Source organism: Castor canadensis, chromosome 12 (assembly GCF_047511655.1).
Source record: "Castor canadensis chromosome 12, mCasCan1.hap1v2, whole genome shotgun sequence".
Lineage (NCBI taxonomy): Eukaryota > Metazoa > Chordata > Mammalia > Rodentia > Castoridae > Castor > Castor canadensis.
The window spans coordinates 60,901,339-60,916,689 of NC_133397.1; the positions used below are offsets into that span (position 1 = coordinate 60,901,339).

Consider the following 15,351-nt stretch of genomic DNA (forward strand, 5'->3'; position numbering starts at 1 on the left):
TATGTAGAAAAAAAAAAGAAAGTTAACAGGAACATTTACCACAAATAGCAATGTCAATATTGAAGGTTATTAGTCTAAAAAATCAAAAATTACGGGGAAAGAATTAAGTATTTATTCTGCCTTTTGAGTACATCTCCAAAAGAGAGGTATCCTTGGCTTTAGTTAATGAGGGAAATTTCTCCTTTACAGAAGAATGTTAGTTAATACATATATAAGAAAAGTATTAAATTAACAATGTATTAAGTCTTAATGAGATAATTGGTTCAGGCATAATTTGTGCTAAAGTAACAGAGTGAAAGGTTGGTGTGAAAGTGGACATTCACAAGATGCACATTACTTAGTGAATTGTAAAGGGAAAAAGCTTCCTTAAAGAACTCTGACCCATGTCATAGATAGGCAATGGGAAATTGTATTTATTTTCTTTTTTGGTGAGACTGGGGTTTGAACTGAGGGCTTCACGCTTGCAAAGCAGATGCTCTACCACTAGAGCCACACCTCCAGGACACTTTGCTCTGGTTATTTTCAAAGTGGGGGGTCTATTTCCTGGGGCTGGCTTTGAACCACATTCCTCTGCATCTCAGCCTCCCAAGTAGCTAGGGTTACAGGGGCAAGCCATTGGCAGCCAGTAATTGTTTGTATTTAATACTAATTATACAGTATCACCTATGAAGTATTTTTTTTTCTTTTTTCTTTTTTTTTTTAGTACTGGGGCTTCAACTCAGAGCCTTCACCTTGAGCCACTCCACCTGTTTTTTTTTGTGATGGGTTTTTTTTTTTTTTTTGAGATAGGATCTTCCAAGCTATTTGCCCGGGTTGGCTTTGAACCATGATCCTCCTGATCGCTGCCTCCTGAGTAGCTAGGATTACAGGTGTGAGCCACTGGCGCCCAGCTACTATAAAGTATTCACATCAGGAAAACCGAATCTGTATCTAAGCAAGTTTTGTTTTTTTGTTTTTTTTTTCCGACAGTCTTACTATTAACCCAGGCTTGCCTTGAACTGATGATCCTTGTGAACTCTGGGCCTACAGGCATCTGCCACCACTCCACGATAATTAATCTTAAAATTAGATGGAAGTTTCTAGTATATTGGACATATAAAAATAATCAGATGGGCTGGTGGAGTGGCTCAAATGGTAGAGCCTCATTATGCTGCCTAGCAAGCATGAAGCCCTAAGTTCCAACCCTCCCATACCACACACACAAAAAAAGGACATTCAGATGTAGGACATTTTGTAAGACAACTTCACCTCTTCAAACACTGTCCTGGGTCTGGAGTATAGCTCAGTGGTAAAGTATTAGTAAAGCTACATTGCTAGCCGGGTGCTGGTGGCTCACACCTGTAATCCAAGCTCCTCAGGAGAAAGAGATCAGGAGGATTGCTGTTTGAAGCCAGCCCTGGGCAAAGAGCACCTGAGACCCTACCCCCCAGGATAGGGAGGGAGGGGAGAGGGAGAGGGAGCAGGAGAGAGAGGGAGAGGGGGAGGGAGAAGGGGAGGGGGAAGGGGGAAAGAGGAATGGGAGAGAGAAAGAGAAATTCCCAGAATTGCATAAATCCAAATGAACTAGTAGCTTTTCGGAAACTTTAATTCTAGCATTTGCTTTGCTGAAGCTAGAGAATCTAGTGACATGTCGACAGTGCTTAAATCTTAATTGTATCAATTACACTTTGCAAAGTTGCTTTTAAATTTTTATCTGTGCATTTATTTTTGAGATGGGGGTCTCTTTGTTGCCTAGCCTGGCCTCGGACTCATGATCCTCCCACCTCAGTCTCCTGAGCGCTGGGATTATAGGCATGTACCACCACATCTGGCTCCTGAGATATTCTCTGGGAGATGCTACCTAATTTGAAGATAGCTGATAAGCAGTAAGAACAAACTAGCTTAAAAAGAAATAGTTTGTACTGCCTTTACATTTATTTGCTTAACGTGGCCTTTTATACTTTATAAGCTACTGAAGCCTCTACCAACTAACTCTGCACACAGCAGTTTAGACACTTACTTGGTCTTCAGAAGTTACACATAAAACTTGCTCTTGGCTGGGTGCAGTGGCTCACAACCGTAATCCTAGCTACTTGGGAGGTGGAAGGGAGTTCTTGAAACCCCTCCACTAATAAAATCTGGGTGAGGTGGAACACAACGAACATCCTAGGGGTACTGCGAGAAGCATAAATAGGATTATAGTTCAGGTGAGACGGGGCACCAAAGCAAGACCCTTCTTGAAAACTAAGTAAAGCCAGGTGCCAGTGGCTCATGCTTGTAATCCTAGCTCCTCAGATGAAATCAGGAGGATCATAGTTCGAAGCCAGCCTGGGCAAATAGTTTGTGAGACCCCTATCTTGAAAAAATCCTTCACAAAAAAGGGCTGGTGGAGTGGCTCAAGGTGTAGGCCCTGAATTCAAGCCCCATTACCACAAAAACAAAAACAAAAACAAAAAACCACCTAATTAAAGCAAAAAGGTCGAGGGGCATGGCTCAAATTGTAGAGTGCCTGCCTAGCAAGCACAAGGCCCTGGGTTCAAACAGTTCGAACTCCAGTACCTCAGGGGAAGTGGATGGGGAGGGACACATGACAGGACACTCTTGCTCTTAACCTTCAACACTGTTAAAAGTAACATAAACATTTTCATATTAAAGAAATGAAGCAGAGTGTGGTAGCATATACCTGAAATCCCTGCCTATGGGAGGCTGAAGTACAAGGCCAGCCTGAGCTACATGGGAAGACCCACTCTCACAGAACAAAAGAAAAAAAAAAATCAATGACAAATCTCTCTTCCTTGTGCAAATAAAAACATGGGAAGCCAGGCATGGCAGGGTATGCCCCTAATCCCAGCACTCAGCAGGCTGAGGCCAGAGAATCATCAGTCCAAGGCCAGTCTGGGCTATATAGTGACCCATTCTCAAAAAAAAATAGGGGGGAGGAGGGAGAGAACAGAAAATGTAGCTAAGTGGTAGAGCATGCACAAGGCCTTGGGTTCATCATGAAAACAACAGCAAACATGGGACCTGACCCAATAAACTAATCCCTTCCTTTTGAGCAATAATCACTAATACTTACCTAAAATTTTTATAAACAATGCTGTAACTTTTCTATTTGCTAAATAAATACTAGTTTGAGACCAAAAACCCAAATAAGGGCTGGCGGCATAGGCCAAGTGGTAGAGCACTTGCACAGCATACTCCAAGCACTGGGTTCAATTCCCAGTACTGAGAGTAATGAAAGCTCTCTTTTGGTGACAAATATTAGCAGGGGCCCCACATCCAGTGCCAGTGGAAGCTGTAAGATCTGGTCTTCAGTGGAGGATGTGGTAGCAGTATTCTTCCTGGGATGGTTTGTGGTTTGACTCTGACTATAAGGCTACTAGTTGTGTCTCTTCCTGAAACATTTTCTAAGCCAAGTTCCAAACTGACAAATTGAATGCCCAATATATTTTTAAAAAATTCCTTTCATGCTTAAATTACAGTTTTCCCCTTACTATTTAATATAGGTTCTCTGTTATGTCTACTGGACTACTAAAATGTGAAGTTTCATTACACTTATAGCTTTTATTTCTCAAATGCTTTATTTATTTTGGTGGGACTGGGGTTTTGAACCCAAAGCTTTGGGCTTGCAAAACAGGCACTCTACTGCTTGAGTCACACCTGCATTTTGCTCTGGTTATTTTGGACATGAGGTCTCAAGAACTATTGACCCAGGCTAGTCATGAACCTTGATCCTCCTGATCTCAGCCTTTCAGTAGGATTACAGGCCTAAGCCATTGGTTTGCAGCTCAAATGCTTCATTTTTTTATTTAGCAGTACTGGGTTTTGAACTCAGGGTCTCACACTTGCTAGGCAGGTGCTCTATCACTTGAGCTATTCCTCCAGCCCTGTTTTTTATTGGTTATTTTCAAGAACTATTTGCTCAGGGTGGCTTCATACCTGGATTCTCCTGACCTCTGCCTCCTGAGTAGCTAGGATTACAGGTATGAACCACCAGCCTGGGCTTTTCTTTTTTTTTCAATGAAGACTTTTTTTCTTTTGTAGTACTACGTATCGGACCCAGTGTCTTACACATGCTAGGGAAGTACTCTACCACTGAGCTACCTCCCAGACCCACTGTTTCAAATAACATTAAAATACATGTTTTTAGCCAGGCACTGGAGGCTCACACCTGTAATCCTAGCTACTTGGGAGGCTAATATCGGAGGGTCAAGTTTTAAAGCCAGCCCAGGCAAATAGTTTGTGAGACCCCATCTCCAATGAGAACCACAGCAAAATGGACTGGAGGTATGGCTCAAGTGGTAGAGTACCTGCTTTGCAAGCATAAAGCTGAGTTCAATCCCTAGTTACCCACTCCTCCCAAATCCTTTTAGCTATTCCAATGATTTCTTGTTAACAAGGATTTAAGCAGCCCATGTTGGTATTTACTTTAACACTTCTGAGCTCATGTACCAATCTCCTGCAGAACTGGAAAGTAAAGACAAGAGCAGAAAGGAATTAACTATTAAGTCAATAAAGTGAAAAATGCTCTGTCTTGTTTTGTGCTTCTGTAACAAAATATTTTATAAAAGAGGTTTATTACCCCCACAATTCTGGTGGCTAGAAAGTCTATAGCTTCTCAACATTGCCATTCCAGGGACCGAGCTTTCAGGACATGAACCTTTGGAGGACAAACCACGGCATGTCTTCTTTGGACAACTGGATAAATGTGAATATAAATTGTGTATTACTTAATATTGTATCTGGAGCTGGACATGTGGTGGAAGAGCATGTACTTACTACCCAGAACCCCCTAGGTTCCATTTCTAGAAACACATACACACAAAACTAATAATGTATGACTATACTCTCTTTAATGTGAAGAACTGTAAATGTAAGACAATAGTTAAGCCTGAAGTGCCCATGATGTTTTCAACTAACTCAAATGCTTCAGTAAAACACACATAAATAGCACAAATTTGGCTAAATATTAGCAATCGGTAATTCCACATGAAAAGCACCCAAGTCTTCAATATGTTGATTTAAAATTTGTTTTTTCTTCTTTGGCAGTACTGAATGAAATTTGAACTCAACCTTGTGCTTGCTAGTCAGGCCATCTACCACTTGAGTCATGTCCCCAGTCCCTTTTGCTTTAGATATTTTTCAAAAAGGGTGCTAGGCTGTCCTGGACTGAGATCCTAGTTACTCTTCCCACATAGCTGAGATGACAGACACACACCACCACACCCAGCTTTTTATTGATTAAGATGAGGTCTCTAGAACTTTTTGCCCAGGCTAGCCCTGAACTGCTATCCTCTCAATCCATGCCTCCCAAAAAGCAAGGTTTTTAACTTTTCAAAATAAATACTTTAGAAGGGAGATTTTTTTGGGAAAAGTCATCCATTCTATTAGTGAAAACATGACAGCTCTGCCAGGGATAGAACTGCATGTCAACTTAATATATATTTTTGAATAAATAAATAAATAAATAAAATAAAATACAAAATCTGCTAAGAAGTTCCTGTGAAAATGAGTGAAAAGCCTAAATAACTTTCTTTTTTTCTTTTTTGCAGTACTGGGGCTTGAACTCAGGGCCTACACTTTGAGCCACTCCATCACTTTTTTGTGGTTTTTTTTTTTTTTTTTTTTTTCCGAGATAGGGTCTTGCAGACTATTTGCCCAGGTTGGCTTGGAACTGAGATCCTCCTGATCGCTACCTCCTGAGTAGCTAGGATTACAGGTGTGAGCCAGAGGGGTCTGACCAAAGTAGATTTCTAATTAATGATAAATTCTGTATGCGGAAGTTTAAAAATTCATATTGAATACCTACTATCTTAGAATACTGTCTGGAATATTTCAAGTGTTCTATAAATATTTATTAAAGAGATTAAGTGTACTTCTCTCAGAACGACTTCAATAGCTGCAATTTGCTAGGAAATTACTTCATTTTTCCTGAGTTACTAACATTCAGGATGAAACATTAGTTATGTATTTTCCTAATTAAGAAAACGTAGAGCAAGGTGCCAGTGGCTCACACCTGTAATCCTAGCTACTCAAGAGACAGAGATGAGGAGGATCAAGGTTCAAAACCAGCCTGAGCAAACAGTTCATGAGACCCTATCTCGAAAAAAACCTTCATAAAACGAGCTGGTGGAATGGCTCAAGGTGGAGACCCTCAGTTCAAACCCAGTACCACAAAAAAAAAAAAAAAAAAGAAAGAAAGAAAGAAAGAAAATGTAGAAAGTCAGGAGTGATAGCATACACCTGTAATTCCAGCACTCAAGAGGCTGAGGCAGGATGATTGCCATTTTGAGGCCAGTTTGGGCTTCAAAGTCAAACCTTGTCTCCAGAGAAAAACATTGTAGGATAGCTGAAATGATCTTTATTAGGTAGTACACATAAACCAGCTGGAACAAATATACACCTAACACTATACCAGCAGACATCCTAAGGGACATCCATGTTATCAAAACTACTTGCATTTTTACTTAAATTTTGCAAAAAACTATTTTTGATGACTATTATTATACATTTGTGAATAAACCCACTTACTGATGATGTCATTCTCACATGACACATTCAATCCATTGGTAACATTTGTTAAGATTTTTAAAACATCCAGAATGCAGCCACTTCTCATTACTTCTACCAGTACTGCATTACAAGCCATTATTTTGTCTCTCACTTGAACTGGCTCCTTAACCAGCTTGATTCTACCCTTTTTAATGGTTAAGACAGATTATATGACTCCTCTGCTTAAAACCCTCCTATGGTTTTCATTACCACTCAGGTAAAATACATAGCCCTCTTAAGGCCCTGTATGATCTTCTAACTCCCCTACTAACTTTGTCTCCCATCACCTAACCACATCTACTCATCCATGTTCACTCTCTTCAGGCTACTCAACAAGCATGACCCACCTCTTGTGTGTGTGTTGTCTCACTGGGTACTGAGCCCAAGACCCTGTGCATGGTAGGCAAAGTTTTACCACTTTGAGCTATGTCTCCAACCCTTTTGCTTTGACAGGGTCTTGTAAATACCTTTGCTCAGACTGGCTTAGAAGTCATGATCTTCCTGTCTCTGCTGGGCTACTTGCCTGGCAGTCACTAGTTCTTTCTAGAGAGCTCTTCCTTCAGACATATAAATGGTCCTTCCTCAGCAAATTCAGTTTTGTACTCTGTTATTTATCAAAGGATGACTTTCTCTTACTAGTCTCTTATAAATTAACTGAATCATACTCCCTACAATGCATTATTTTACCCCATAATACTTACTACTTATCACCATCTAACACAACTACTTCCGTAAGATCTCTAAAGATCTATTATATTTACTTGTTTCCCTGGTTCTAAAACAGTGATAGCCATGGAGCAGGATCTCAAATACTAATGAACAAATATAATGTTTCTAGCATAGTTTTAACAAAAAATAATTACTTGGAAACTTAAGGATTTATCCAATAATTAAATATCTCACTTAAGTCAATCTTGCTTCAACCTAATCTTCAGTTAAAAATGAACAAATAGACTACTGTAAGACCCTGTATCCAAAAAAAAAAAAAACCAAAAAAAAAAAGAGAGATGCTATATCATACAAATTTCAAAATTGCAAGGCCAAAGATGTTTGGAGAGAAGTGAGGTGGACAACCAGAACTAAAAGATAGGCATGGGGTGATAAACGACAAGTCTCACACTCATATATAGCAATTATTTAGCTGCAGGCTTTTAAAGATATTTTAAAATGTATAACCTACAATATTAGCAAAGATGAAAGACATCATAACTGCATAGCAATCTTAAGATTCATCTGCATTTTTCTAGTTTAGTGTGCAGCTTTTAATTCACAAATTGAATGTTTTTTAAAGTGACCAAGGCCAATTCAGATTCACTATACATATATTTTTATTTTTTTCATGATGGACAATTTCAAATTTATACATGAGAGTAACAGTATGTACATATCACCCATCCACTCACTACAAGTATTTGAATTTATTAATTGTACTTTGAACATTCCTCAATATAATCGTGCAGTTTAGACTTTAAGAAAGTTTGTCCCAAAAAAAAGAAAAGTTTGTCATCCAATGTTTTCAAAGTATTGCGGACAAGAAACTGAATACTGGCAATCTTTAACTTAACAAGGTAATGCCATTTAAGAAACACAGATGATACTAAAATACAGGCTATTTTATTTTCAACGAGTAAAATCTTTATTCACTTCTGCAACTATACCAGATTTTTAAACAAACTCACTTATCACTACTGTTCAGACACTAAGCTAAGAACATATTAAAAGCCCCTGACTCTTAGGGTCATTAAAGCAAACATTTTAAAGTATTCTTACCTACCCATATTTAGTCAAGATTAAATCTTGATTAATCAAGATATCTTGATAATCTTGATAAAATATCTCGATAATCAAGATTATGGGATTAGTACCTACCCATATTTAATCAAGATTGGCCTGACTAGAAGAATGGGAGTTTTGGTTGAGGGAGGTAGAAGCTAGGGAGGTGACAACAGGCAATTCTAGATCATGGACTTCTTTAGAGGGAAAAAATTATTTGGTGGGGTGTTCTAATGAGGGGTATAAGACAAAATTACTAAGGATAGTAGAGTGGTAGGATGAAGAACAAAAGGGTATGTGATTTTGAATGAGTTACTCAAACTCTAAGCTTAGCTTTTTCTTGGCTACAAAATGGAGTAATTTATACCTTAGAGTTGTGATGGGGATTAAATGACCATGTAAAGCATTTAAAACAGAGCCTGACACTAAGTATCCAATAACTTTGTGAATAAAAGTTCACTTTTTCTCCTGCAATGGTTAGTCCCCTGTCCCCAATCTAGTACTATTTAACTACCTGCTTTTGTAGACTGGCCTGAGAATGCTGAAGTTGTCTTCATTATTTGATATTCCCAAATCAACGTACTAAAAAGGTTAAGTTCCAGATATTTCTGGCAGTTTCTGAAATTAAAACATTTCAAAATAATGTAAGAATCTTAAATGCAGACATTATAGAAACATAAGCAGTGTTTAACCCAATGTGTTACCTACCATTTTTCTAGCCAAGATGGAAGAGGAAAGAGTTTCCACACTCATGTGCCCCATAGTTTTTTAGGGGGTATTCATCTACAGATACAATCTTTCCAAAAACAAAGGTCATGCCATAATTGCTGCATCAAAAAGATACTTCAAGGGAGCTAACAGATTATAGATCAGCTAGCAAAATATTTAAATGATTAAGAAAACAAGTGCAACTACATTTCTCATATACATTAAAAGTATCAACTTAAAACTGCGATTTTGCAGACTTGAAAAATTACATTTCAGAACTTCAGTGCCTATATAATTTCAAAAAGAAAAACTAAAAACAAAAAAGAATTTCAAAGAGAAATCTAAAATTGCATTTTTAATGCACAGAGGCTCTCAAACTGCCAGTATTCCAAGAATAACAACAAAAAAGCTGTGTCAGGAACTCTGAAAAGTAACTACGTGAGATGAAGTGTATGTTAAATTTGTCTCATTTACAGTAACCAATTTACCATCTACATGTATCCCATAACAAAACCATCATGGTGTAAATTTCAAATACACAAAATAAGATATAAAAACAAAAAACCCAACTCATCGAGCTTTTCCTTTTTTTTTTTTTTTTTTGAAGACATGCAACAAAGGCAGGCTCACCTCATCCAATAATATTTTGAAAAACAGAATGGAGTGGGGGAGGGCAGCTACGCGACAAAGAAAATGTCCCAAGCTCAGATCATTTAATACTAACTACTAACCTTCAGACTTGACTAAATACATTATCATCAACTGTTGCTTTCTAAAACCCGCCTGCTAGATGGGCAGCGTGGCAATCACAAGAGTAAAAAGCGATTATTAAAGTAACAATGTATTAAACCCACTTCCCTCAGTACGTCTATTCCTCCGGGTGGGTGAACTTCGATTTTTTTAAAGCAGTTTCAAAATCCTTGGGGTGTCCGTTTTATTTTTTGGGGGGGGTAGAGGGTCAGGGGGTGCTACGGAAGGAAAGCCAAAGAAAGGTTCAAGAAAAATAATTTGGCTTTTTTTTTTTCCACTTGGCAACTGCGAGAATCAAGGAAGGGAAAGAAAGCACCCTATCAACAAGAAAATGAGTTTGAGGAGGAGACCAAGTGACACGGAAGGGGGCTCCCGGGGGAGGGCGAGCGGGGACAAAGGGAAGGCGTGCGCGGCGGTGCGGGGCTCCCCGAAGTCTTCTCCCGGGGTCCGGCCCCGCGCGTGCGGCTAACGTGGCAGGACCGACTGGGCTGAGCCCGTCAGGTCTCGGCTCTGAGCGTCCACGTGTGCTAAGAGGAGAGCAACCACGATATCGCGGCGTCCACGGAGAACAATAGGCTGGGGAGCGGGACACTGCCGAGGCCTCCCTCTGGGACGACCACCATCCCGCCTCCCTCATCGCTGCTCCAGACTCACAGAGTCTTGGGCATCTCGTCCTCCATGGCTGCTGCTGTCGCGGCGACGCCTCTCCGTCCAGCTCCCTGCCCTTCACTAATTCCCAAAGCGTTTGAGGAGCTATGACTGCGAAACAGCGGGCTTTCTCGGCTGACCCGAGGTTACTTCGCGTTCTTCTTCGGCGCCAATTGACACTAAAACGCCCGGCCCAGAACGAACAATGAAGCCCCAATTCAAGATGGCGGCGAACAGGGAGCCGAGAAGCAGGCAGCTGAGTGATCCGGGCCGCGCAGGCGCAAAGCTACCACGCACTTTCAACCCCGCGGCCGACAGGATGCCCCGCGAGCCATAGGTTCACTTGTTGCGCAGCCGCTCTTCCACCCTCAGGTGGCGCACGCGCAAACGTACTCTTACAGCTCCCCATTCGAATGTTTCGATAGACTGAAACAGAAATGTGCAGGGAATTAAAAAAAAAAAGGAGGGGGAAGGGAAGCACTTAGGAAGCAATAAAGATTTATTAAGATTCTTCAAGTTATCTTGTTTTAAGAAAACGGAAGCTGCGCCGCCCGGGAATCGAACCCGGGTCGCAAGAATGGGAATCTTGCATGATACCACTACACCAGCGGCGCCGATGGGAAGAGGTCTCGCCGGAATCCATTAGGAGTAAATGCAAACACACGCTTCTTCCCACAGCAGTGGTATTCATATATGAAGATAAATTTTATGTATTATTCTATTCACTTAAAAATAAAAATTTACTGACTGTGTACAATACATATTTTTGTTGTTATATGAAACGATTTATCTTCTCTCATCCCAATGCGGTCGAGTGGACATTTCTGTACAGAAAAATCTCAGTTTTTATTTTCTTTCTTAAAAAAGCGTTTCAGTAACAACTAGCCTTGTTGGAACTAAATTTTTGAGAGCTGGAGCAATATTTCCAGACGCTGGGTTTTCTTTCTTTTTATTTTATTGGTGTACTCAATGTTCATTAAATAGCATTTCAGAAATAGTGACTACTTAAAGCTGGCCACCGGCATCGTAGAAGTAAGTGAGAAGACAGATAAACTTCAGTCCTTTTTTAGGGGGCAGAGAATTAAGGTCTCTGAAATGGGGTTTATTTTACTCATTATGCATTTTATATTGCATTTTATAAGTTATGTGAAATATTTTTTAAAGTAGAAGAATTTACTGTCCAAAACCATGATGTCCCCGTCAAAGTAGTTCCTTTAGACTCTGACATGTTTTGGAATTGTCCTTAGAGTCTGTGGCACATTTTTCACAATTACAATGAAAGATATCAAATATGGTAGTCCACTCCTGCCATCCCAGCACTCAGGAGGCTGAGACAGGAGGATTGTAAGTTCAAGTCCAGCCTTGGTTGCATAGTGAGTTCTAAGCCTGGCTCAAACTGTCTACCTAGTGAGCCTAGTGAGACTTTGTCTTAAAATTAAATTAAAAGAAAAGTCAATCTTTTTCTTATTGCAGCACTGGGGCTTGAACTCAGGACCTCACAATTACTGTACAGGTGCGCTACCATTTCAGCCACTCCATGAATAAGACACGTTAACAGTGCATAGTATTTTTAACAGGTTTTTTGAGTCACTCATTGAAAGCAATTATTAGTCTATTCACAGAAGTGTTCCACCATTATCACAGTTAACAGTCACTCCTGGTTCCCCAGCCCACTAATCCTTTTGACCCTGTAAGACTTGCCTGTTCTGGGCATTTCATATACATGGAATCATACAATATGAGGTCCCTTGAAACTGCTTTCTTTCCCTTAGTGCTATGCTTTCAAGGGTCATCCATGTCACAGCACAGCACTTCATTCTTTTTATTGCTGAATACAATTCCATGGTATGCACATTACATGAGCATTGTAGTACAGTAATTACAAAAGTAGTAACATGCTCATTGTTACAAGTAAAACAATGTAGAAATATACAGAAAAGAGGAAACATTCCCCATACTTCCCCTCTTGAAGTAATTAATGTTAACAGATTAGTCTGCAAGCTTCTACATCTTACTCTATATACACAAGGATACACATATGGATAAGTACTTGGGATGTTTAGTTATTTAGCAAAGAAAAACCAGAGTGTGTACTTTGTAACTTACTTTTCTCACTTAAAGTTACATCATGTATATTTTTCAATTCAGTGAATACAAATCTGTTTTGTTTGTTTGTTTGTCCTATACTGGGGATTGAACCCAGAGCTTTGGGCATACTAAATACATTCCACCACCACTGAGCTACCCTCCCAGTCCCAGTAGATTTTGTTGTTGTTGTTGTTTGGGGTTTTTTGTTGTTGTTGTTTTGGCACTACTGGGGTTTGAACTCAGGGCCTCACCGGCTTTACACCCCTTGAGCCACTCTGCCAGTCTCTCAGTCTCAGTTTTAACAGTTGCAAAATACTCCAGAGAATGAATTCGTCACCATTACCTTTGACAGACTGTACTTTTTTTCTGTTATCTGTGCTGATGAATCAAGCCCAGGGTTTTGTGTGCTAGGCAAGCACACTCTATAACTAAGCTACACCCAGTGCTCTCCTTTTTGAGACAAAATCTTACTATGTAGCTCAGCCTGGCCTAAACTGGTTCTTTTTTTGGTTTTTCCTGTAGGATAGATTCCCAAGCATGGAATTACAGAGTTAAATGGTATACATATACATATATCTAATCATCTATGTGGTTATAGTTATGTAATTTTAATAGGTAAAAGTTGTAGTCATCCATTCCCCACCAACAGTGTTTAAGTCAGTCCCTGAGTCCTCCCCTGACCTTGCTCCATCTTCTCTTGCATTAAGATGTTATTAGTCCTGTTAAATGTTGCCAGTATGATAGATGACAGTTTGTATTTGTCAAAACTACTACAGGGATTGAGCATGTTTTCATATGTCTGAATGCTTTTATCATTGGCACCTACTCATCTACTCAGTCTCTGTTTATATGTTTATAATATCAGCCACAATCCTGTTGCTTTTTTAGTGGCAACTACTTTTCTTATACTTTCTTTTTTCAGGAAAAAAGCAATCATTAATTAACAATCTCATTTGGCTAAACAGCACAATTTTACCAAAATTTAAATTCTTTGTGAAAATGATTCTTGGTTTTAAATGCTTCATGGCAGCTGTTGCTATAGACCCATGCCTCAGATCTTTAGGTATGTTCAGTGCTGGAGGGTTTTGAGGGGGTGGGTTGCTACCAGGCTGGTGTATATGATCTGTGTTTGTGTGAGATAGTTATATCAAGAACCTGTCATCCCCACTCCCCTCCAGCATTCACAGCCGGCGGCTAAGGAAGCTGGAGCCACAGGAGCTGCAAGCAAACCTCCAGGAGGCGCTGCAGGTCCTCAAGCTGCACCATAGCCTGGGTGTTCCCCACCAGGGGCAGAAGCTCTCCTGGGGACCAGGAGTGCTGAATGAGAAGAGGGATGCAGAAGGGGACTAGGCTTTGATAGCTCTTGACCATCAAAGATGTTCTCTCAGTCTCTATCCTGTTCTGCCTCTGCAGAATTCTCACTCTGTTCTTGTCCCTAAGCCATTGACTTTCTGCCCACAAACTCTCAGATCAATGACACATGCAGCTTTCTGGGAAAAGATCTTAGGAGAAAATGCACAAAAGGGTGCAGTCAAGTGCTCAAGAACCTCTCCATGCTGAGTTCCTGAGGGGTATGAGCCTTCCAGACTTGGGGGTGTGGGGCGGTATTTGTTGGATGAGGCATTTCCCACAGGTCTGTCCTCATTACATAGCTGTAAGGTACATAATGATCCAGCAGACAACCTGATGATTAGTTGCATGTGTTTCAATAAAAGAATCTGTGAAAGCTGGAGCTGAAATATTTTACCTCTTCTTATCAATTTGTAGAACTCTTCGTATGTTTGTGACATTAACCACAATCACACTGTCTTAGTGACAAATATTTTTCTCATGCATTATTATTAAATTTTTGCTTTTAAAATTCTATCTTTTGTCATCTGAAGATGTTTAGGTTTTATGGAGTTAAATATATTTATCTTTTCTTTTTGTGTGTGTGTTCATTTGTTTTTTGTTTGTTGTTTTTGAGACAGTGTCTCACTACATAGCCCAGGCTGGCTTCAACTCTCCTGCCTCTGTCTCCTGGGTACTGGGATTATAAGCTTGCACCACCATGCCTGGCTCTATATTTATCTTTTCTTATATTAATTCTGAATGCTGTATTTTGCCTAAAACAGAATAAAATCATTTAGACATTAGACACCCACCACTGCATTCTCTGTTGCACACCATCAGTTCTCTGTTGGCAGGTTTATTTCAGTAGTGAGAAGATAGTAAACCCAAGATTTGGAAAAGGGTTATTCTTCTTTTGGATGATTCTGTGATGAAAGCAAAGGACCAGCGTAGAAATAAAAAGAAAAAAAATGTCATTTAGACTACTTAGATAAGGAAGAAATGAAGGTAAGATACAGTGGGTCACACTTATCTTTCCAGCTACTCAGGAGGCAGAGATTGGGAGGATCACAGTTTAAGGTAGCTCAGGCAAAAATTTAGCAAATCCTATCTCAACAAACAAGCCAGATATGGTGTTATATTCCTGTAATCTCAGCTACATAGGAAGTATACGTAGGAGGATGGAGATCTGAGACTGCCCTGAGTAGAAATCATAAGCCCGTATCTGAAAAATAATCTAAAAATACAAAGGGCTGTGGCTCAAGTGATAGATTATTTACCTGGCAAGCACAAGGCCAGTATTACAAAAAAGAAAAGAAAAGAAAGAAAAAGAAAAAGAAAGGATGGTAGGAAATAAGAAGGTATAAGAATAATTTTCTTCTCCAAGGCAGTTTCAAAGAAGAAAAAAAATGTAGGCTGGCTTGAGTTGTAGAGCATCTGCCTAGCAAGCACGAGGCCCTGACTTCAAATCCTGATACTGTCAAAAAAAATTGTACAGACCAATGGTAGAATTTTTGAGTCTGC

The 15,351-nt window shown here is 39.8% G+C and overlaps 1 protein-coding gene and 1 non-coding gene across 17 annotated transcripts in view; both read right to left on the reverse strand.

Annotated features, from left to right (window-relative positions):
- Positions 1-10,715, reverse strand: part of Tia1 (TIA1 cytotoxic granule associated RNA binding protein) — a 32,351-nt gene extending 21,636 nt beyond the window's left edge. For 5 of the 16 annotated variants that reach the window (XR_012439753.1, XM_074049910.1, XM_074049906.1 and 2 more), the window contains exon 1: positions 10,417-10,708. Coding sequence is in view for 10 of the 16 variants with exons in the window: in XM_074049906.1 (XP_073906007.1) it covers positions 10,417-10,442 (26 nt within the window). In the remaining 6 variants the exon portion in view is untranslated. Of the gene's footprint in view, positions 1-8,818; positions 8,923-10,416 lie in introns of all 16 variants that reach the window. The other 11 variants (XR_012439755.1, XM_074049912.1, XM_074049905.1 and 8 more) reach the window with 7 other exon arrangements.
- A 238-nt stretch (positions 10,716-10,953) lies between these two features.
- Trnag-ccc (transfer RNA glycine (anticodon CCC)) lies at positions 10,954-11,024 on the reverse strand. Its single transcript has one exon. It is a non-coding gene; the product is annotated as a tRNA-Gly (tRNA).
- Between the last annotated feature and the right edge of the window lie 4,327 nt (positions 11,025-15,351).